This window comes from Amblyomma mixtum, chromosome 2 (genome assembly GCF_055824585.1).
Source record: "Amblyomma mixtum isolate Tamu chromosome 2, ASM5582458v1, whole genome shotgun sequence".
NCBI classification, from domain to species: domain Eukaryota; kingdom Metazoa; phylum Arthropoda; class Arachnida; order Ixodida; family Ixodidae; genus Amblyomma; species Amblyomma mixtum.
The window spans coordinates 67,545,068-67,567,148 of record NC_143013.1 but is presented as its reverse complement, the minus strand read 5'-3'; the positions used below and the strand labels follow the sequence as shown (position 1 = coordinate 67,567,148).

The following is a 22,081-nucleotide window of genomic DNA, read 5'->3' as shown; positions in this document are numbered from 1 at the left end:
TTTAATTCCTGTAAACCCGTTAGAAGCGTCATTCCACTCAACAGAGCCCTAAAACGTGAGCCTTATCCCTTTTTTAGAACGCAGTACTCGAAAGGCTGCTAGTACACAGAACCCTTCTGAGAAAGAACGCCCACTTTATCCGTTATTTGCCAATCTTCAGAAAGCGCGGGTTTTATCTTCTCTGCGTGCTAGGCAGCCTGCTGAGATAAAGCAACCTGCATGTGTCGCTCAGTCACTCACGAGGGACGGCGCTCTAGAGGAACTAAAGATCCGCCGCTCGGCACTAGGTACGCCGAGCTGTGCCTGCTGAACATGCGGACGGAACAGCGTGGTAAGAAGGACGCTCACGACCATTACTTGTAAACATCGTGCAAGGCGGATGTACTACAATGGTGGCGAAGGCTGGGCCCCAAAACGGTTTAGCGCTACTGAAGCACAACCAGAGTCTGGGAGGGCAAAATGCTCGTATGAATATGCATAAAAGTACAATTTAAAATGCTATACAACCACAAAAAGAGATTAATATTTTTTGCTAGGTTTTATAAAATAGGTAAATTATTTTAGCAAAACATTATGCCGAATTTTGTAATTTTTTTGCAACTCTCTTTTTTTCGCCCCCTGTTTATGAGTGTGTGCATTCGCAGCGCGACTATGCAGGCCTTGTTTCGTTTCGCGGCCAGTAGCGGAGCTTACGAAGCGATTCCTTATCGCCAGCTGTCTGCAACGGCGCGTCTGGGAAACCGTATGAACTAAGTTCGCCGGTCTGAAAATAGCCCCTATGACAAGTTTCTTCGTCCTTGCTCGTCGCTTCTCTGTCACCGTTTGGTACGATTTGCACCCCGCTGCACCTCTGCAGCACTTTTATTGGTTCTATCGTTTCCTTCGGTGTGCGGCCAGTGCGAAACCTTTTCCGGTCGTTGTGTCACGCTTGGAGCTCTTCGTTTGAAGCGCTAAAGCTCTTCATTTCAAGAGGAGCTTGCGGCACGTGAAGAAAATTTGCTCCGTGGCACATTGCGACAGCGTGGACTGTACCGTCGGTGTTTTACTACACCGTCTGGACTTTCGCAGGTGAGCTCTTGCCGTTGTCGTCTGCTCTAGATATGTTTTTTTTTTGGCTTTTCGCGCCTTGTTTCGTAGCTTTATCCGTTTCATGCGTACTTCACTTCATGTTATCGGGGATATTTGAGTAAACCGCAGGGCACGCACTTGTAGTCCTTTAGGTTGCGCGATAGAGGCCCACCATTTGTCTTATCTATAGTTAGCTTCGTGCAGCCGACTGTCACCAACGTTAACCTGACACCGGGCTCTAAGGAGCACCCACGTGTCTTCTACTGACCGCAAGGCCAATTTAAAACCAACTCTGCTGCCTAACATATCTGAGCATGACATTAATGGGTTTGCTAACACCGTGAAGCCAATTTTAGGATCCTCTCGCAAAAGATAGTATCGAAACTCAAACACGTGTGTGTGCGCCGCCTTGACGGTGCCTTAACTGAATTCGGTCCGCAGTAGCTACTGCCGCTGTACATGTAAATGACCGTCAACGTAGTTTTAAACTCATTTCTCTGCTTAGCTCTTCTCACTCTGAGCATACAAAAGCAGCTAGCCAGCTGGTATCATGGCGAGTGTAACGGCACTTTGAGGCGCGGAGGATTGGAGCGAGCATTTGCTGCCACAGTTAAAATGTAATGTACTGCATTTAGGCGAAAGGAATCATAGCATATTGACGTTTGGAGTATATCGTATTTATTTCGGTGTAGTTGTATAAGGTGCACGCTGCATCCTGCCCAGGTGCGAAACGTGGGTGCAGTTCTGCCACAACCTCAGCCTGGAGAAGACGCCGTGCTAGCTGCGATACCTTCGAACCGTCCGCGTATGTGCGGCCAGGATGGCTGTGTCACGATGCTGTGCCTACTCGAGGAAGGACTGGCCGTATATTTTTTTTATCGAGCAATATGCCAATCTTGAAATGAAACTTCTGTCAACGAATTTTTACATTTTTTACTGGCTGTATGTGGTGATGAAGTTTATAATGGTTTGTTTGCCCTGTTCGTCAGGGCGAGGCTGTATTGGCTTGCACGCAGGAAAAATCTCGGAATCTGCAGTGCAACTTCTAAACGGAAAGATACATAGGAAGCATTGAGGCTAAGCTTGAAAAAGGGTGCAATTCCCAAGCTGTCGGCGGAATGTTTTGTGGAGTTGCAAGCTGTTTTGAAATGTGTGTGCAACATATCTATTAAGGCCGGTGTAAGGGCTTGTATAGGCTCCAAATTGTTTTTTTTTTATTCAAAGGCTGCTCATAATCTATTCCTTTTTTTCTTGTGTATTTTGCTTTTCTAGGACGTGACATTGTCGCTCAGAAGGAGTGGTTTCACAATGCCAAATCTTTCATTGCACTATGTCACTCTTTTAGGGTACTTTTATGGAATGCATTTGGATTGCATGTCCTTATGCACTGTTTTGGTTATTGGTTTGGCTATTGGGGTTCAACGTCCAAAAGCAACTCAGGCTATGTGGGACGCCGTAGTGAAGGGCTCCGGAAATTTCTACCATCCAGTGTTTTTTAACGTGCACTGACATCGCAAAGCACACGGGCGTCTTGAATTTCGCCTGCATCCTAATTCGGCCGCCGCGACCGGGATCGAACCCGCGCCTTTCGGGTCAGCAGCCGAGCGCCGTAACCCGTGAGCCACCGCGGCGGAGCATGTCCTTATGCAATGTTGTCGGATAAAACACCATTTCGATAAAGCGAATGGCATTCAAAGGACACCCTCTAGGCAATGGATTCAACTGGTTTCCGTGATGTTAAGGTTAATCTTTACTCCTTCCTGCCTACTGCCGTGCCGCGCTTGCCCGTATTATGAACTCAACCATGTCATCATAACTACCACTCAGCACCACCTACAAAGCAATCTTTACGCAGGCTTGCTGCATCTCTTTAGTTTTTAACACGATCTTTCGGAGCACAGCGAGGTTACAGTATAAAACACACAGAACAGCGCTTGAGCTTTATCTGGCTGTGTTGTAACGTAAAGTACAATGATTACATCCTGTACAGCCATGTGAATGTCCTTGCACTTCACTGTCAACAGCACTTCATGTATGCATTAGTTTGATTGGAACTGCTTCAAATTACTACGGTTAGCGATAAGAAGCAGGTCTCGAGGTAGTCCGCAGGCCCTATGTATGGTGTAATGCTCTAGCGTTGAACAGGTTTATTGATGCTAAAACTTGTGTAATATTGTCATGCAGGAGTAAACATAGCTGTTATATTCTTTCAGTTAAAGAAATGAAATGTGAAGTGTAGTCCCAGTGCTCTATGCCCCATGTGTATCTTGGTGCGCCTATTTGGTGTCATTTTCGCCTCACTTGAAGTGGTCATAGCATGTTCCCGGTGATTGAAATTTTCAATCTGGCAACATTTGAAGCACTTTCTGTGTGCACCTACCTTGTCTGCACTGCGACCATTGACATGATTAGCGAGTTTAAACAGTGCTACTTTTAGTGCTGCATGTGACATGCGTTTTTTGTTGATGTGCTTTATCACTATTTGTTTGGTTGTTGCAACAAACCAACAATATAAAAACAATACTTGCCGTACACTCTGTTGGGAACTGTGCAGATGAGCAAGTACTTTGTGGATCATACCTTGCTATACTCAAAGACCAAGTATTTGTAAGGGTACTTGCACCAGTATTTGCGCTGCGATTTATGCATGCTTAGCCTGTGTCTGGAAGGGTTGCTGCCTTTCTACGCGGCCTTCTTTGCGAGCCACTTTCATTGGGTTTCCAATTGCTCATAAATAAGCACATGACTAGCAGGGAACTCGGGCACATTTGACCGGCGAATGTCGGCGCGCGTTGAAAGGCAACAACCGCCAAGAGACGTGGCCTCGAAAATGGGGGGTCTACGAAAAGACTGGTTTATAATTCGCGCCAAAAGCATACGTAGGTGTGATGTCATTAAACGTCACGCACTCGTGTGCCCCTCAAAATCCAGGGGTGCTGGGGTGCCCATGAGCCGCCATTTTTGGACCAATTGGCGTGTATGGAGCCTTCGTTACCATATTATATCTACCTTGCATCGTGTGCGTAGCGGATGCTCAAACGGGAACAAAGTATGGCTGTTAATATGCTGACCAGTTCAATTGGAACCCTCGAGAAAGGAAACCTCGAGGAAGACTCGCCATGGAAGTAATAGACGCAAAGCCAGTGAATTCTAGCTCGGGAGAGGATAAAAAACTTGAGCTTATGTGGCCAGCATGTTCACATGGAACAGGCTTATTGCCGATGATGATAACATACTCCTATGCTTAGCTCCGCGGCCTTTTGAGCTTGGACATTTTGTTACTTAAAGCCATGCCAGAGTGACTATATTTACTGACTGTGTGTTTGTGAATGCACGCGTGCATACGTGCTTGCCCGGTTGTGCGCATAGCCTTTTTAAGAACGACGAATGTCGTTTTGCATTTGTCAGTGAAGTGTTCAAAGCCTTACGATTCAGCAATCAGAATTCGAAGCGTTTTATTGTTAGTCCATGGTTTTGCACGGTTATACAGTGGTGATTCATATGGTCCCCCCAGATGACTGCATGGATGTGTAAGACAGCAGGAGCTGTTCGCGTGCGGTCATTGGAGGATGTTTGGTCTGCAGGCACCTTCTCTCCGATAGTTTCTGCTGTGCTGTCATGGTCATGGGTGCTCCGAGTTTTAAGGCGAAAGTCTTTATTGCCTCATCGTTGTCGACAGAAGGTTGTCAACAGGAGGTTGTCAGCAGTGGTTTCACCCTTTTTCGAGTGAGACCAGAAAAAAAATCATTGTGCACGATGGGATTCGTACCACCACCCTTCCGTTCAGCAGACGAGCGTGCTAATGGCTACGCTACTTCCTGCCAACCCTTATGTAGTTCTTATCTAGGACGCTGGCGAGTGATTGCAGAAAGGCGTCAAATCAGACGGATGCCTCCCAAAGGCCCTCCAGTGTCTCCAGCATTTAAGATTCACAAACAATTGTGTACTTAATTAACATCTTAACCACACATCAGTGACACAAGCAGCAACACTGCGCTAAAGGCTTTCGCCTCACCGCACTTTAGGCCAACAAAGTGCCCCCCCCCCCCCCCCCCCCCCCCCGCCCTCTGAATTTTTTTTATCGCGGTGTTAGTTTCCGAAACCTTGAAATCGACCCATATGTACACACTGCCGGCTATCAAAATCTCTTGTTTAATGGGAAATCATCCACTGCTAAGTACAGTAGCTCTGCGTAGTCAATATTTACTGGCTGCATGTTATTAGTTCACAGCTATGGCGCAGAAACTCCTGTGGGCTACTGTACAGTCGTCTACGTACCTATCTAGAGCGCTCGAACAGTAAATTTGTGTCGTTTACGAGTGGCCTAGGGCTCGGAACATGACCTTATCGCGCGCGCACATTCCCGTGGGTCATGCCTATCTCCTATCATCTTTAAAAGCTGTAGGGCCCGCCTAGCAGCGGCGATTGCAATAAACGCAAGACAGCGCGCACCGCTCGAGCTCTATAAACAAGTGTGTGGGCAACTGCAGAATGCTGACTGAAGCAACGACAAGAATGGGAGTATGATGAGCTCACGGGCACCCTATACTAAGGCGATGTTAAGCGGTTGTACATGTTTGGAATGAGGATGAGTCTAAACAAAACAGTGTGCAATGCCCTTCTTACCATGTCACTGATGATTTATTTTCCATGTCTTTTCTTATAGGGTCTGTCACAGCTTCTGCGGTCATAATCAGGGTATTATGACATGCTGCGAAAGTGGAAGACTATTGACGGCTATCAGAATCAGCGCCAACTCAGCAAGATGTATCTACGAGCAACACTGTTGCAAGTCCTGACTCTCTTAACGGCAGCATGTTTTCAAGCCGGCTTTTGGATCAAAGCCTTGGAACCTACTGAAGGGCTGGTAAAAAATGTGATCTACCTTAATACTCCCTCTAATGGTAGTGTTCTCGTCGCTTGGGGAAAAACGCGCTATATATGCTATCGCCGGACGATTTGTCGGTCAGGGCTGTTCAGAAAACAGGATCCGAAAATGAGTGTGTTATGCCCACCCTACCCCTTTTCATGTGACTACAACTCTTATAGGACGACAACGGACAACTACAACCGAGTTCTTCTGCAGCTCTAGGCCATCACACTGTTTGATACACCAACTGAACACATTAAACATCTTTGAAAAAAAAAACAGGAACAGTTGACATTTTATGTAATTTTTCAATCATGGGAAACACATGAGAGTGAACTGGTTCTGCATAACGTTCGCGCGAGCAAATTGCCGAAGCCTTCCACAAAAGTGGCGACGCCTCTTGTCAATTTAAAACGTGACAACAAATGAACACATTAGTTTACTGTTTCAGTCAATGCAATTTACAGGCGAGGGACAACGCATGCAACATTTTCATTGATTTACAAAGAAACACTCTAATGATGCCGTGTTCACCGGTACCTATAAGAGCGCTTAAAAGTGTTCCATATTCAACAATCAAGTTTCTGAAAACCTTGGGGATACCTGCAACAATGCTTGGTGGAAAATAAAGTTCTATCAGTTGTGTAGCCCAGTATTAGGAGCGTTGCAAATGCTGCGGAAAACACGTTCCTGCAGCTGCGAAGACGGTAGCACCATCGAGAGGAGGAAGAAATCTGCATTACACGGAGGAAGGAAAGAACTCAGGAGAGGCGGTTGCGTCACATTTTTTGGAGCCGCTTCCCCTGCACTCCCCCCCCCCCCCCCCCCCCCCTCCCACCTGCTATTAGGCCGCTGTCTCAGCGCGTTTGCGCATGCGCAGCAAGAAATGCAGCAGGCGAGGCAGCAGCGCAAAGCGTTACTATTAGATGCGCCGTCTGCCACAGACTCCCAGTGTTCCTTGCGAAAGCACATGACTTCCGGCACGCTTTTTGGCGTGGAGCTCGGATAGCGAGGGCCTCTTCTTAGCTTTGCTTCCTCCACGCTGTATGATGATGGGATGGGAAAAACTGATGCTTTATCATCGTGACAATATCTGACGTTACCGCTTGCTCTCATTCTGAACAGGTTGTGCAGGATCCGGTTGGCTCGTGCAGCGTATATAAACGGTGCTCACAATGTCTCCAAAGACGAGAGAGCCCGGTTGAGTGCGGCTGGTGCGGAGATGGCTGCTCCCGTTTCGACGAATGTCCGGAGAACAAAAATTTTTCTCTCGATCGCTGCCCCATACACATTGACCGTGTGAGTGCCCTTTACCTTTGCTTCGTTTCCTTCACACTCGCTTTGAATAATTCGATATTTTCTTTTTCTTTTATCGGAAGGTTGCTCGTGCATATCAGCTTGCAGGCTAGGCCACTATAATGCAGAGGAGATTTGCACTTACTGAGTAAAAGGCCGTTTCTGGGTTAGTTTTGGCTAACGCGTGTGAGTTTCTTTAGTTTTTGTTAGGATGTAACAGCAACCGCGCATGTTCATAGAGCTAAGAATGACAGTGTGCTGTGGCCATAAACACAATTGGCAGGCTTATTTGCAACAAAAAAATGCATAGAGGTGATCAGATGATGTCAGAACAATGTCAAAATACGTAAACGATCTGAGACTATATCAGTAGAGAGTTAAAATATTCTGACAGGAGTGATGATGCTGGACCTCATTGCCAGGAAATATGGACGCGGAGTTTTCAGTAATAGACACCCATTGTTTGCCAGTGGTTGTTGTGCTTCGAAAAAAAAAATGGTTCTCGTACTCGTCGCTCTTTCACGATTGGCACTGTCAAAACATTTTGTGCGTCAGGAGCATTGCAAAGCTACATGTTTATGCTGCAGAAGTTACGTTGCTTGGAAGTAGGATGTAGCCGAAAATGGCATATATTAGGTTTGGCTGCCTAAAAATAAATAATAATGAAATTGACCTACCTGCACTGCCAGACGCAAACAACAGCAGAAGTCAACATGTCAGCATTTTTTAAACGGAAGAGCACGATTTCTCAGTTCTCGCCAATATACATAGAGTTCCTTACTATTACCTAGAGGGAAAGCTGGCAGCCCGTCTATGGGAGTTTGCATGGAGATCCCTCGAGACCACTTCAGCCACCATGGGCGCTCAAAGCATCATGGGGCGCTGAGCTACCGACTGCAGAACTTCAACTTTTGGCCAAAAAATAATGCAAAAATAAACGCTATTCGATAATCAAGAATGTCCTAACGTTCAATATCCTGTCTAATGATTGCAACAAATGAGCAGAAAAGCATTTAAGTGCAAAGTTCGCCCAAAATAAGGGATGGCTAGCTCTCCTATTGGCCAATTAATGAACACTACAAAAACTAATTTCGTAATTAACAGGCGCACTTTTAAAAGTAAATATGTTTAAAAACATGTTGCTGCGTAAACAGTATAAGAGGTTTTTAATGGCATTTCAGAAAAGTGAAACCTTTTATTGGAGTCGTGTGTCGTCGCGTTTTCACTACCATGGTTTCTGCTCATTGCGTTCGCGCGAAAGTCGTCTGCGCACACACGAACAGCGTTTTTGGAATGAAACATCTTAGTAGTGCCACTCCGTGTTCTCGAAAAATTACGACCGTCCCGCAACAAGTAGCTCACCGCCCCATGATACTTTGAGCGTCCATGGTGGCTGAAGTGCAGCGTCGCCAGCTTTCCCTCTAGGTAATAGTAAGAAACTCTATGCCAATATATTACGGAAGGTGAAAGAAGGGGTAGTGTGGAGGAAGAAGAGGTCTTTCGAACTTTTGCACCATACATTTTTTCGTTTTTTTTTTTGCGGGGTCGTTACGCACAAACGTTATTGGACCCAGGACACATTTGATTAGCTAAGCGTCCAAATACAAGATAATCTCAAAAGTAATGGCAGACATTCATACAAGAAATACAAAAAGACGCTAAACACATTATTCATGGCATTGTAAATGTGACAAATGCAGAAATGTAGCGCAGAAATAAGAAGTGTAAGAAAAAAGCGCAAAAATGAGTTTACAAATGCACAGGTTCCAGTGCAAACATGTTCTCTCCCACTATTCCGGCAGTCAAGAAAAAACGTTTCAATAATGCTGGAAACTTTGACTTTGAGGTCATCGGGAACCTGATTCCTTACCCGGGCACTATTGTATTCTAACAGCCTTTGACCATAAATGCTGTGGCATGGGGTTAGGTTAAATCTATTATTAGCAGCGGCTGTCGTTTTTCTCATCGGTGATCTAAACACTGTAAGAGGCAACGAATCATTCCTTCTAAATAGTATTTATTACTTGTGCTATCATTAGTTTGTGTTCAACTTACACAAATAATATTCCCAGTTGTTGAAAGAGTGGCCGGAGAAGGGCAGTTGCCCTTGCGAAGGTTATAGTCTACAGAGGTTATGGTCAAATGTCTACAAAGGTGAACCGCCACGACAACAGCAACATTTTTTTTTTTTTCAGGTCGTGTGGGTGCTGCGCGCTCTCGCGCGCTCCATCTCTCGCGTTCTTCGTGCACTTTTCATCCTTCCTCTCTTCTAGCGTCAGTAATGAACAATGTTGCCAAGCGTGCAAGTTTCCGCTACCCGGTCGACTTTTTTCTGTGAAAAGTCTTGACTGACAGGCCATAATTTAATTATCGATTGAAGGGTAGAGGGGGCCTCAAGGCGTCTCAAAATAATTTGAAAATGTTTCTGCACTTAACTGCTTCTTCTACTATTATGAAACAGCGGCAAAACTAAATTTCCGTATTTCATCTATGCAGCTTGTCTTGCACAGTCTTCCGGAAATGTGTTGTGTTCACACAAAGAAGCCTGTTTCCTATCAGCAGAGAAGGTCTAATGGTCTCTTTGCTTCGGGTATGTCGCCAATAAAACCGTTCAGCAGATCTACCTTACTTGGAATGCAAGTTTTTTTTTTTCGGGTAGGAATTTGGCACTTAAACCCGTAGTGATAGCCTATGTCTAAGTTAAACTCTCGGCAAACTACGTATCTGACAGCCATTCGCACATTTTCTGGTTACCCTCCTTGCCTATCATTCCTTTAGCCTCTTCTTTATCCAAACCTTTCAGCCAGAAGCTTAGCGCAAACAGCGCTTGAAATATTATAGTAGACACACAGTACGGGTCGTTCGTGCACCTAGGTGTGCTAGACTCTCCTTGGAGGCTTCTCTAACGAAAGCAGGTTCATGTACTTCTAGGGCTAAGCTTTTTTCGTTTCTTATGCAGAAACTGCTGCGCTCCTACAGAGTGGCTTGGCCTGAGTCCGAAACCAACTCTACAGAGAGTATTAATTGTTCAACACATCGGCTTATTTCCGCAAAACCTATCGTCCACTGGTCAGGTTTCACAGCAGTGCCGAGGCTCGTACTTGAATATAAATCGCTTGCGTGAAACAAGAACTTATCGCGGGAGATCCGAGGCGATGTCGAAACCAAGTGTCAAAGTGCGGTTTGGCAAAGCTGAGACATCTGGGACCGATGGGTCACAGTATTGAAAAAATGCCTCGTTGAGTATCCAAAATTTTGAGATAAATTTTTGAAGCTCATTTTCTGTAGCGGTGCACAGGAAACGCACGAATTTATTTTTACGCTGAACTGTACACCATCTTTTCAACGCCTTAGAACCTGCACGCTACTTTTGCGATATCAAAAGAGAGGCCTAGTCCTAGTACTGAATGTGATCGTTTCAGGTGCGCCCAGAGAGCGGCTTCACAAACGGCGGCACCCCTATAATAATAGAGGGCGAGAACTTAGGAACACCGGGCGACAAGCAAAACAGCAGCATTGAGATCCTCGTTGGCACAAACATATGTGATGTCGTACAACACACTTCCAACAGGTGAGAATATACCAGGTTGTTCGGAGAATCCCGCCACTAATTTATAAAATTGGGTGTTTGAGGTGAAGAGAGTTGTTTTTGCGGTGCAGTGATACCAGTTTTGGGTGACTTCAAAAAGTAGGCAAACTTTGTTAACTAGTAAGGTGATTGACTAAAATCTAATAGCTTTTTAACTGTTACAGATAGGTGTGTTGTAGCCGGCATTAAGTAATAGCTATATCGCTTTTTAGAATTCGGGAAACGCGATTATCCTCGCCACTGTGGCTCAACGTATTCGGGCCGTTTCTCGCACCATTCGAAAACTGTGGGCTTGCGGGGAGCGCTTAGCGTGTCCATCAAATCGCAACCCTTCCTGGCGCCATACCGCGTGACAATCACTGCCCGCCTGCGCTGGAGCAGTGTCGCGAGTAGATGTGTGTCATTTCAAAAAAAAGAAAGAGTTCAGAATTGAGAAATAAATAAAAATGAAAGAGAAATAAAAATAAAAACAATGCTTTCCCATTGAAAGCAAGTAGTAGTAGCAAGCGCCCTTCGTAATTTTTTTGTTTCAACAAGAAAGCAGGAAAATTGTTTTGTATTCCACTTTCAGAGTTGTGTGCAATACCAGTCCCTGGACAAAGAAAGCCGATGAGTTGAAAGTCGACATAGTTATAACGGTAAACGACACGCACAGGAGCAAGGACAAAAATTATGACGTTCTGGACAAGTACGTCAAAACTTCCGGCTTCGAATACAAGGTAAGCGGAGGCAACCATTTAACTCTTTCTCTTTCCGCAACTGCTATGACTGCTCGATTATCTAACGTCCCTTTGCATTCGCGCCTCGTACGATGAAAAAGCTATAGCCCTACGGTGGATACGTATTTTGAAAGTAGAAGAGCATGTTACATTTCGTCCAACCTAAGCTTCCATTTTTTGTGGTCCTTGATACTTTATCCTCGGAAGTTCAAGCCACAGTGTACACAAGCAACTAACAAGCAAAACTTAACCTTGGCAACTTTCGCAACAACATCCATTCACTGTGGTTGACACTAAGTAGATACGAAGAAAAAGCGGGTATTAACACCTGTGGCAAAAACGTTGTTTCCATGAGCACTTGGACGCAGGTCCAGGCTGGGCTGACCGCCATAAATGGGCCCCAACACAAAGGCCTTATGAAATTTCATTCCAGTTCTTCTCTGTCTGCATTATGTTTTATTTTCAGCTTCGATTTTACACAAACTGACGATTACCGGTTTTGTTATTACGCCAGTGTTGTCAAGCATTGGCGACTCGTTGTCATACATGAAGTTGCGCATTATTAGTCATTTTTCGCTCATTCCACTGAGCTGCACATTCATTGGAGATATTTTGTGTGATTTTTGGAATACAATCCGCCGGCAATGCATGTTTGAAATACCAGATTTTTATCTGGAGGTTTATCTACAGGTGCGGAATACAGTATAGTATTTCTGTTTTCAAGGTTTCCCATAATGCATCTCCCATGCTGTAGGATTCTATAAGCATGTATTCTTTTTGAGCGGCAAAATCTTTACTGTGCTCCCTTTGTGCTTACGGAGGTGAGTGGCTTTGATTTCGAAGAAAGTTGTCCGCTCGACTTTACCTTAAAATTAGGGGTGTGCGAATATCAAATTTTTTGTATACGAATACTTTATTCCGGATATTGAATCGAATATTGAATAATCAAGGACATGCGCATTTAACCACTTATTTGAGCACCCAAGAACATCACAGTCCAACTATCGATGATTAAATGAACAAAAAAGGTGTGTGTGGCTGCACAAAAAGTATCAAAGTCTCGAACATTATTCTTAGAAGACTGAAAATATCAGAGAGGATGGCTAGTACACAGCATTGATTAGGGCTAGCTTGACATCAGCACAAAAGCTCGTTGCTGGGATGAACATAAATGGTTATCATGAAGGAAAACCAGCTGCTTCACGTGGTCAGGCAGAAATAGTTCCCTTCTAGCTGAAACGACTCCTCCAGCCACAGAAAATGCCTTCTCACTTGGCACTGACCTGGCACGTATTGCGAGGTACTTCGTGCACAGCTCTGACTATAGCAGCTTCGCAGGTATAGCCGCAAAAAAGCTCACCAGCGCAGTCAGCTACGGCTTGGCCCTTGGAGGAATGAAAAAATTTCGTTCCTCGAAGGAAAAATTGGAAGGTAAAGTTTTCCTTCATCCATGCTCATAGCTCTGGGCGCCGCCATGATGTTATGTCTCTGTCGATAGGGCTTGCGGACCGAAATGACCGCTGGTGCTCATAATGAATATTCGGCTAGATACAAATATTCGCATCGGGTCGAATATTCGAAAGGACACGAATACTAGGATTTCGAATCGAATACGAATACTAAAAATACAATATTCGAAATATATTCGAAAATTTCGTATATTCGCATACCCCTACTTAAAATGCAAAAAATGAGCGTGTTCCCGTTGGCGACTGTTGTCTTTAGTGCACGCAGATCTTAGTTTCGGCCCATATACCGGAATGTAGTGAAGCGTAAGCGTGTAGAAGAAAAACACGACGCTTCAGGAAAAAAAGAAAGTTTACCGCTGTATTGCTTTCACGGGAATGTCGCAGCAATGTACAAGTGGACATAGTCGACTACATATTGCCACATCGGAAGCTATAGCAGAAAATTTTGTTTTCTTAAGCAAAATTGAGCCTTGCGGACTATTCACCGTGTGCTGACAACTGTCCGAACTCCAGAATACATGGTACTTCTTCTTTTTCTCCTAGATCGTGAAGTACACTAACCTGACCCCAAGTTATGGCCCAGTATCTGGGAATACCGTCCTCACTATTACAGGCCGTAACCTAGACGCGGGGATCCAACCGACAGTGAAAATCGGCGAAGCTTCATGCCGCATACAAAGGTAACTAAACAGTTATCTTTCTTCCCGTTCCAGTACAGAATAGTTATTCCAATATTGCACGCAAATCACCGTAGCCCGTTTTAATGTTGCGCCGTGTTCAGGGTATGCTAAAGGTATTCAGTAAAGGATGGCTAGGAGGTCACCTTGGCTGTCTGCCGCCGGAAGAACCGCGTGCCCTTTCAAATGCTTCTTCAACTGCTCCTCATAGTGCGTATTCAAAGAAGGCTGTGAGAATATGCTGTTACCAGTGGACACTCAGTATTACATCGAAATTTGTAGGTGTAAAAGGGTTAATATAATAACCCTTATAATAATATAATAACATTTAGCAAAAGTACTTCACGAATACGAACACATTTTATTTCGTCGAGATTATGGAGGAGACTAAAAGCGCAGGTTGGAAAAACCTCACCGCCTGCACTTTATGCCGACTGCAGCACGCAAATAAAATACGAAAGACAATTGTTTTTTTTGTTTCGCTACATACAGCAATTGATACAAATGCCAAACGTGTACAAATCAAACAGCCGCGAATAAGTTGAAGAGATAGGAAAAAGTCATAAGAAAATGCGGAAGAAAATGAATACATACGTGATATTAACGGCACGGGCATAGACTACAGCTCATAAGATGCCAGAATTTGTTTTAGGTAGGCGTCAGTACTTGTCTAATGTGTAGCTAGAGCGTTCAAGGATGGAATATGAACAACGTATTGCAATGTTTGCTTTTCGCGTACAGTATAAGGCCGTTTACATTGTAATAATGCCGAGGTAAAGCGGCAGGCATTCGTTAACTTAGCCGTTAACCTAATTAAAAGAAGGTAAACAAGTACAACTCGAACGGATGACTTGTAGAGAACTCTTGCAAAGAGTCCGTTTATTCATTACAGAAAGAGAGAGAGAAAGGAATTTTAATGAGGAAAAGGTGGAGAGGTCGGCCGGTGGTGACATAGCCCTGGCCTGCTACTCCACAACATTGCAGAAACATTGCAACATTGCAAACAATGCAGAAAGGGAATGTTGCAACAGCGGGTGTTTGAGCATCGCCAGTGCTCTTACAGGTTTCAGTGATGCCACAAGCGCATTACATTCTGATGTTGCAACAAACTCGCTGGCGTGTACAGTTCTGACAGGCTGCCCAGAACCAATATGGCCAGCGTCTTGTACAAAGATGCCTTCGTAACTGTACGAGGTGTATGAGTGTCTGCATCAGGTGCCTTTATCTGGGCATGCATATTTTTTAGAAGCGTTCATTTCTTTGCGTCAAGATGGCTGTTTGGCGTAAGTACACTAGTTCCTAGCTGGGCTGTGCGCACGATGGCCAGCGAAGAACACCGGATGCTGCTAAGGCCGCCACTATTAAAGCTACACGGAGCGTAATCCACATGAAATTAGGACTGAAACTGAAGCTCGGAACCTTAATTGTATCCTTACTCACGGTAGAGGGATCATGGATTCAGCCAAGTGGCGCGCCTGTAGATCTCCTTAAACTTGTAGGTCTTAAGCTTTTAAGCTTAAATCTCTAGGTCTCCTTAAGCTTCAAGGTTATTGTGGCTTGCTTAGAGTTCTGTGCTCACTAAATGTTCCCGTGAATAAGGATTGGCATCCTTGTGACAGGCGAAACTCCACACGTGTGGAGTGTTCACTGGAAGCTGTGGCTGTTGATGAAGTGGACCAGGAGAAGGAACTTAATTTCACGATAGATGGCATCAAGGTTCCTTTCGCCCCGGGAAACTACCGAAACTCCAAATTCACCTTCAAGCCAGATCCCGTCGTCGCCGACATTACACCGCAAAGGGCAACCTTCAGGCAAGTGCCACTGTGTCTACCTATGTTCAATCAAGTAAAAAGAATAAGAACTTTGAAACGCGGTTCACAAGATCTTTTTTTTTTTTTTGCAAGAGAAAACGTTACACAGCGAAAAGAAAGGTCCGAAATCGATCTCGCTGATACTTTTTGAAAGTTGTCAACTCCAGATTCTTATTTAAATCCAGTTCTTTTGACGCACTTCTCTGATAGAGAGGCCTCACTCCAAACATTTCCTTTATCCTTGTCTAAAGGGCAGTGACAAGCCGACACAATATATCTGTATCATACAGCTCCCGACGTGCGTCGCCTTTTGGCTCCTGAACGAGGCCCATCCCAATACCGCTCCTCGTATCGCGCGAGAGTGTGTCACAATAATCAAAACGGCGGCGCAGATAAATAAGTACGGTTCGGCAGCGGCGCTGCGTTGGTTCGTCTGTCCTGCTCCAGAAAACGACGTCGCGGGATCTAATGGCACCACGAAAGAAGTATTTTTGTGGCACTGAAAGACAAAAACACTACAATAATATGAAATTTCGGAACTCGAGAATCAATAAAAATAATTTCTAGCTCTTCATTATGCCATCCAAAGTATCAAATGGCTGCATTCGAGGGGTTCGCTCGCCATGAAGTTAATTAGATGGAAATTTGATTACCATAACAATGTGATCATCTCGCGCTGTTTTGGAGGGGGCTTTGATAAATGTTAGTTATCAGGACGGAAGTATTACCGGTACAAGTAAGACAACCATTGAAGCTAAGTGAATTGATAAAGGCGAGCTTCTAGCACACCCGTAACGCAGCAAACTCATCTGCATGCGGCCGCCGCGGTGGCTCAGTGGTTATGGTGCTCGGCTGCTGACCCAAAAGACGCGGGTTCGATCGCTGCCGCGCGGCTGGAATTTCTTTGGAGGAGAAATTCTAGAGGCCCGTGTACTGTGCGATGTCAGTGCACGTGAAAGAACCCCAGGTGGTTGAAATTTCCGGAGCCCTCCACTACGGCGTCTCTCATAGCCTGAGTCGCTTTGGGACGTTGAACCCCATAAATCAAATCAAATCAATAATCTGCATGCACACCTGCCTCCTCTCTAGCGTAATCACTGCAGTTGCTAGCTGTCGCCTTTTCGCCTTAGCTTTTAGATAGCTTTGCGTTTTCCTGCGTGACAAAAATCTTTCTCTTTTTTTTTGTAATAATTTTTAAACTAATTGTCCATGCCTGAAGCCATCCCTGCGCTTTACTATTTTTTCTTTTCGGCGCTGGAAAAACAGAAACGGCAAAGCGTGTGCAACATAGAATGACCCAACGTCACATTTATTGTAGAAACGACGCGCTAGCAGTAACAGGGTAATGCTGCTGCAAAAGAAGGACAGAACAAATTGTGGAAATAGCAAAGCCGGTAGCTGAACTCTCAGAAGCAACTGAAAAAGAAAAAAAAAACATTTCCTTGAATATGGCGCAAAACAACGGCCATGCGAATGGGCGAGAAATTTCCAAGCAGGTGACCTATGCTTGGACACTTGTTCGAGCTCGAATTTCATTCGGGGGGACCACTTGTACTAAGCCGGTAGCACAAAAGCTTGTTTTTAGCGCGCTTTCGACAAACCGGTGCTTGAGTGGCGTGGGAGGTGCCGTCTTCCAGTGGGTACTCATTTAAAATGAACACCCCACAGCTTTTACCGCGTGTTGAGACATGAGAGAGGCATTTGCTCTGCAGTGTTTGTAGTCAGGATGGTAATGATGATGATGCTGAGACGTTCCTGGAATTGCAGCGGAAACTTCACTGTTGCTGTTATGGGCACCCATCTGGACAGCGTCGACAAGCCGACTATGGTTACCCGAGTGACTTTTCCCAACCAGACGAACGAAGATAAAAAGGAGGTAAGGGTCAATTACAGCGGGCGAGGAAAACTCCTATTGAAGTTTGGAATAAATGTAAGTTGTAATAACAGTTAGTTCCGTGAACTCCTATGTAGTAAGGGAGTAATTACTCATTGACGGCCACCCGAGCGCAGCCATACGGCTACAAAGGAAAGCTATACAGCTTTCTCAGAAACTTCGTAGTTCGCAGTTCGAACCCGGTGGTCCCGGGTTCGAACCCCGGACCAGGACGAATTTTTCTTCAACTACGAAGTTTCTGAGAAAGCTGTGTAGCTTTCCTTTGTAGCCGTATGGCTGCGCTCGGGTGGACGTCAATGAGTAATTACTCCCTTATTACAAATCTACTCCACCTTGGGGGATTCCCCTAAACATTTGGCCAACTCCTATGTAGGTTTCTGTTGCACACCTCCACATAAGTTCGCTTTGGCCGCAAGGACGTTGTGTCGTAATGTGCGTGTAGTTGAAGCCGCGAAGTGACCCGCAAGAAAAATGTAAGCAAGCAGTGTCAGTGTTTATTGTTTTACAAAGGCAGCTCTATCATCATATGTTTTTGTGCGTTATTATGTCCACTCATTAGAATCAGGCGTAATGCAGTCGTAACCAGCCCTAATTAACGAGAGTAGTGAACGTTTCAAAACGCATTCGTACCCTGCCATGTGCGAGGTGGTATCATAGCCACCGCGATTACCATCATAATTCGCAGAAATGAATGTGGTTCTTCAAAGTGACCTTTGTTTAACAAGTGGGTTTTCTGGCATCATTTATCGTTACATTGTTTATGTGCTCAAGCAGTCCATTAGAATGTCACGCTCGCCGCTTTTACCGTGTAGGAATGCCAACCGATGGAAAACGGCCAGAAGATGATGTGCCCTGGAACACCACTGACGAAGTTCTCCTGGTTTCGCAATAGCGGGTTGGAGGCGGTTGATTCAGACATTGAGGCCCAGATCAGCTTTCATATGGACGGGCTGCAGCTGCCTTCCGGTGAGAGGAGACACTTCAGTTTCGTCTATCAGCCCCCGCCTGAGTTCGACTCGCTTCCTGAAAGAGTGCAGAGCGTTGACGCCAACGATCCTTCAGTGGTAATCACGGTACGGGCGCAGATTATCCGCTTTGCCTCTACCATCTTTCATTTCGCGAATGCGGCGCCAGTACTGCGTCCAAAACTGATATAAGCTGGTCTTATTTGCACTGATGACCGCTGCACGAGAGCTGCCCGATTCGCTTTCATTTTTTTGTTTTGATTTGGGAGTGGGGATCCTTTCAGCAAGCTTACAAAACTGACCGTCAATGGTGACTTGACAGCGAGAACAAGTTAAGAGGTGGTAGGTCGGGTGCGCCTCATATTTCTCTAATCTATGCAGTGACAGTGCACACAGAACTTCACTGATGGCCATAGTACCATAGTAAATGAGACGTTTGATTTTCTCATTCGGCGAGCGGCTATTCGGGTGACAGAGAGAGAGAGAACAAATATATTAAACGCATATGGAGTGAAGGAACGGGGTTTTATCTTTACGGCCAAGTCAACGGGTTGCAAGGCTAGAGCCCGCGACAGAACGCGTCACAGGACTGTTCTTTCGTTGCGTGGTTCTACATGCACGACATCACTCACGTGACATACGGCCTTCAAAGTTCCTCTGAAAGTTGGGAATCGTTCCTCCGTAGCGCCGACGGTTCGCTTTAGAATCAATCGACAGAATGCGAAAGCTGGTTTTCTTTCGATAGGCCTGCCCGCTCTATCGTCTTTGATGAGGTGTGCGTCCGCTTTATGGAATGATACTTTTTATTGCATCTTTTACGTGTCACCGATGATATTGATGGAAACGCGGCATTCAAAGGAAACTGAGCAACGTAGTAAAATATTTTCCGGTGAATTCGCGGCGATAAGACAGGGTTTCGGCTGTTTAATCGCTACTAGTATCGCACCATCACAGAAATTCACGACTTGCCAAAGTTCACTTTGCTGCGAAAATGGTACGCCGGTCTTGTAAATATTTCGTGCTATCCATTAATTTCTTGCTAGTGTTTAAGTTTACTGCCTCCTAAAGCTCTGTCATGTCGGTCACGTTCAGTGCGCTTTTCCTCCTTTTTTTTTTGTACTACTAACGCGTGTGTTGCTTCACTGTCTTATTGGCTCTTTTTCAGGGAAAGCACCTTGAAATTCTCACCAGCACTGAGCAGCTTTCCGTACGCGTCAGGGGCGTGAATCACACTTGTAATCTCACCAGCATAAGTAATCACCTTGTCGTCTGCAAGGTCAGGAGTGATATCCTTTCCGAATCGACACCTTATGCTTTTGAGGTAAGCACGACTCTAAGGTTGAGCAGACTAGTCTAAAGGTGATGTTCTGTTTCGCGCTATAACACATAAATAACTAGCCGCCGCGGTGGCTCAGTGGTTATGGCGCTCGGCTGCTGACCCGAAAGACGCGGGTTCGATCCCGGCCTCGGCGGTTAAATTTCGATGAAGGCGAAATTCTAGAGCCCCGTGTACTGTGCAATATCAGTGCACTTTAAAGAACCCCAGGTGGTCGAAATTTCCGGAGCCCTTCATTACGGCGTCCCTCATAGCCTGAGCTTCTTTGGGACGTTAAACCCCTATAAACCAACCAAACCAAACCAACATAAATAACTATGTTGCTAGCAAGAATTGTTGCTATTGAAGCCTGTGTTATAAGTGGGTGCTAGGCGTTAACGTGAAATAATCTCGAATAGTACTCGTATATTGTCTATGGAGGTCAAGAGAAAGAAACATAACCTTGAAACGATAATACGGAAGAGATGTCAAGAAGCACGAGGCTATATCAGTCCAGGTGATATCCAAATACTTAGCATGTGACACATTAAGTTAGAATAGATCATTATGCGCATCGTCGAATCGGTCATTTAAGAATACAGAGTGTGCATAAAAATTAAGCGGACACTGACTGTCTAAAGCGAGTGGAGGCCAAAGCGTTTTCCGCACCACTTTAACTGCCTCTGCTGCACTGGTGACGTCACCACTGAATAACGTCACACCTATTCAATGTCTAATTACTAGTTAATGACTCATTACTAGTTACTGACGCTACAGCTTAGCATTTAGGAGTGGAACGCGACACCACGTTGTAGCGCTGCCAGGGAGTCTACGGATCGTCATCGCCCGTGCGGCGCGATGCCTTGCCCATTGGAAACGCCTTTGAACTCAACGCATTCCTGAGGAAAGAAATGGCGCAATAATTCTCCATCATCTTGTTGGACACCCTCACCGCACTGTAAAGAAAGGGAGGAAGTTGGATTGAAAGACGAAAGAGAAAGAGGTGCCGTAATGAAGAAAATGAAAATTGCATTTGAGGAAAGGAAATGTCGCAGTAACTGTCTCAGATATCTCGGTGGACACCCGTCATCCGTTTGGTGGACAGCTATAGTGTGAGAGAATTTTGGCCGACAGTTTGAACCATTAAAGGCTTTCGCTTAAGTATGGTTCTTCGCACGGCATTACGTGCTTATTTGATGGTGGTGGTGGTGAAAACATTTATTACGAATGAACAGGAGGTATGTTTGGATCAGCCCGTAAGGGACCGATCCTTACAAACACTAGGTGGAGGTCCCTAGTATGGAACCCCAGTGGCGGCTGCCGCCGCCCGGGCGCGCCCGACTAAGGCTTGTTGGGCCTGTAAGTCGTGGCAGCCGAGCAGGGTCACCTCCCAGTCCTCCCGGGTTGGGTTGGGGATGGGGGAATAGCGGGGTTGGAGGGGCAAAATATTATTTGATGCAGATGTTACGCAACAATGAGCGAAACTCTGAGGCCAGAGCTCCAGAAAGTCCTTGTTATGTAGACCCGCTTTGCGTACAAAAAAAAAATGGAAACAGCACTAAAGTCGTGACTTCACCAATTACCTCATGTAAACCATCTAATACGTTTGTAGCAATATTAGTTATTGCAGCAGAAAGAGGCTGCAGTAGGAATGAGTTCCCTGCAACGAAATATCACCTGCAAAACAACTCGCCTATCTAAAAGTTATAAAGGTTGCCTCATACCTGTTTTTGTCAAAGTCAGTTGTCAAAGTTGGCCGTGGCCTCAATCATCAACGCTTAGCTTTTTATACGCAGCCGTATTAAACAAAAATGTTCGTTTTGTTTTGGCTCTTCTTTACCTCATTTATCAGCAGTTGTTTTTTCCAGAAATTCAGTGAAATTTTCTTATTCCCCACTAACGCCATACTGAAAGAACAAATAACCGTTGTGGAGAGTGCTTCGACTTTTTCGGCATTTTCGTGGCTGTACCGGTTTTCATTTCCGCGTGTTGCGCCGTTGTATTGTTTGACCGTAAGAACCTTCGGCAGATTTCTACAAAAAAATTGGAAAGCTACCTCGCAGTTGAGGTAGACAGTCCACTGTTAGGCAGTTACGAATAACACAAGAAATGGTGCGGGTATGCAAGCACGCGCGGGCAGCGTTGGAATTGCAATTGAACTTCTTTCCCAAAGTGCGCCATACACATACACATGACCCAACCCTATTCAGCCCATCCTCCGAAAGACAACAAGCAATAGAGCTAGAAAACATTGCTCCAAATTAGCATAAAAAGGAACACATTGACTTATAGCGTATGTGAAAGCCATCTCCTGCCGTAAAGTTAATCACGTTAGGTTATATTAATCAGTTGGGTACTCAATCTATGTTGGGACGCGTGGCTCCCTACCTTACCCTTTTTGCCGCATA

At 45.2% G+C, this 22,081-nt stretch overlaps 1 protein-coding gene across 1 annotated transcript in view; it reads left to right on the top strand.

The window, feature by feature from the left end:
* Window positions 1-231: 231 nt before the first annotated feature.
* The window catches only part of LOC149359632 (hepatocyte growth factor receptor-like), a 34,416-nt gene continuing 12,566 nt past the window's right edge, over window positions 232-22,081 (top strand). The window contains exons 1-10 of the mRNA XM_089571786.1: window positions 232-331; window positions 5,735-5,935; window positions 7,064-7,237; window positions 10,657-10,805; window positions 11,395-11,542; window positions 13,555-13,691; window positions 15,308-15,499; window positions 17,267-17,375; window positions 18,206-18,466; window positions 19,524-19,679. Of these exons, the coding sequence (XP_089427912.1) occupies window positions 5,777-5,935; window positions 7,064-7,237; window positions 10,657-10,805; window positions 11,395-11,542; window positions 13,555-13,691; window positions 15,308-15,499; window positions 17,267-17,375; window positions 18,206-18,466; window positions 19,524-19,679 (1,485 nt within the window). The 5' untranslated portion in view covers window positions 232-331; window positions 5,735-5,776. The remainder of the gene's footprint in view (window positions 332-5,734; window positions 5,936-7,063; window positions 7,238-10,656; window positions 10,806-11,394; window positions 11,543-13,554; window positions 13,692-15,307; window positions 15,500-17,266; window positions 17,376-18,205; window positions 18,467-19,523; window positions 19,680-22,081) is intronic.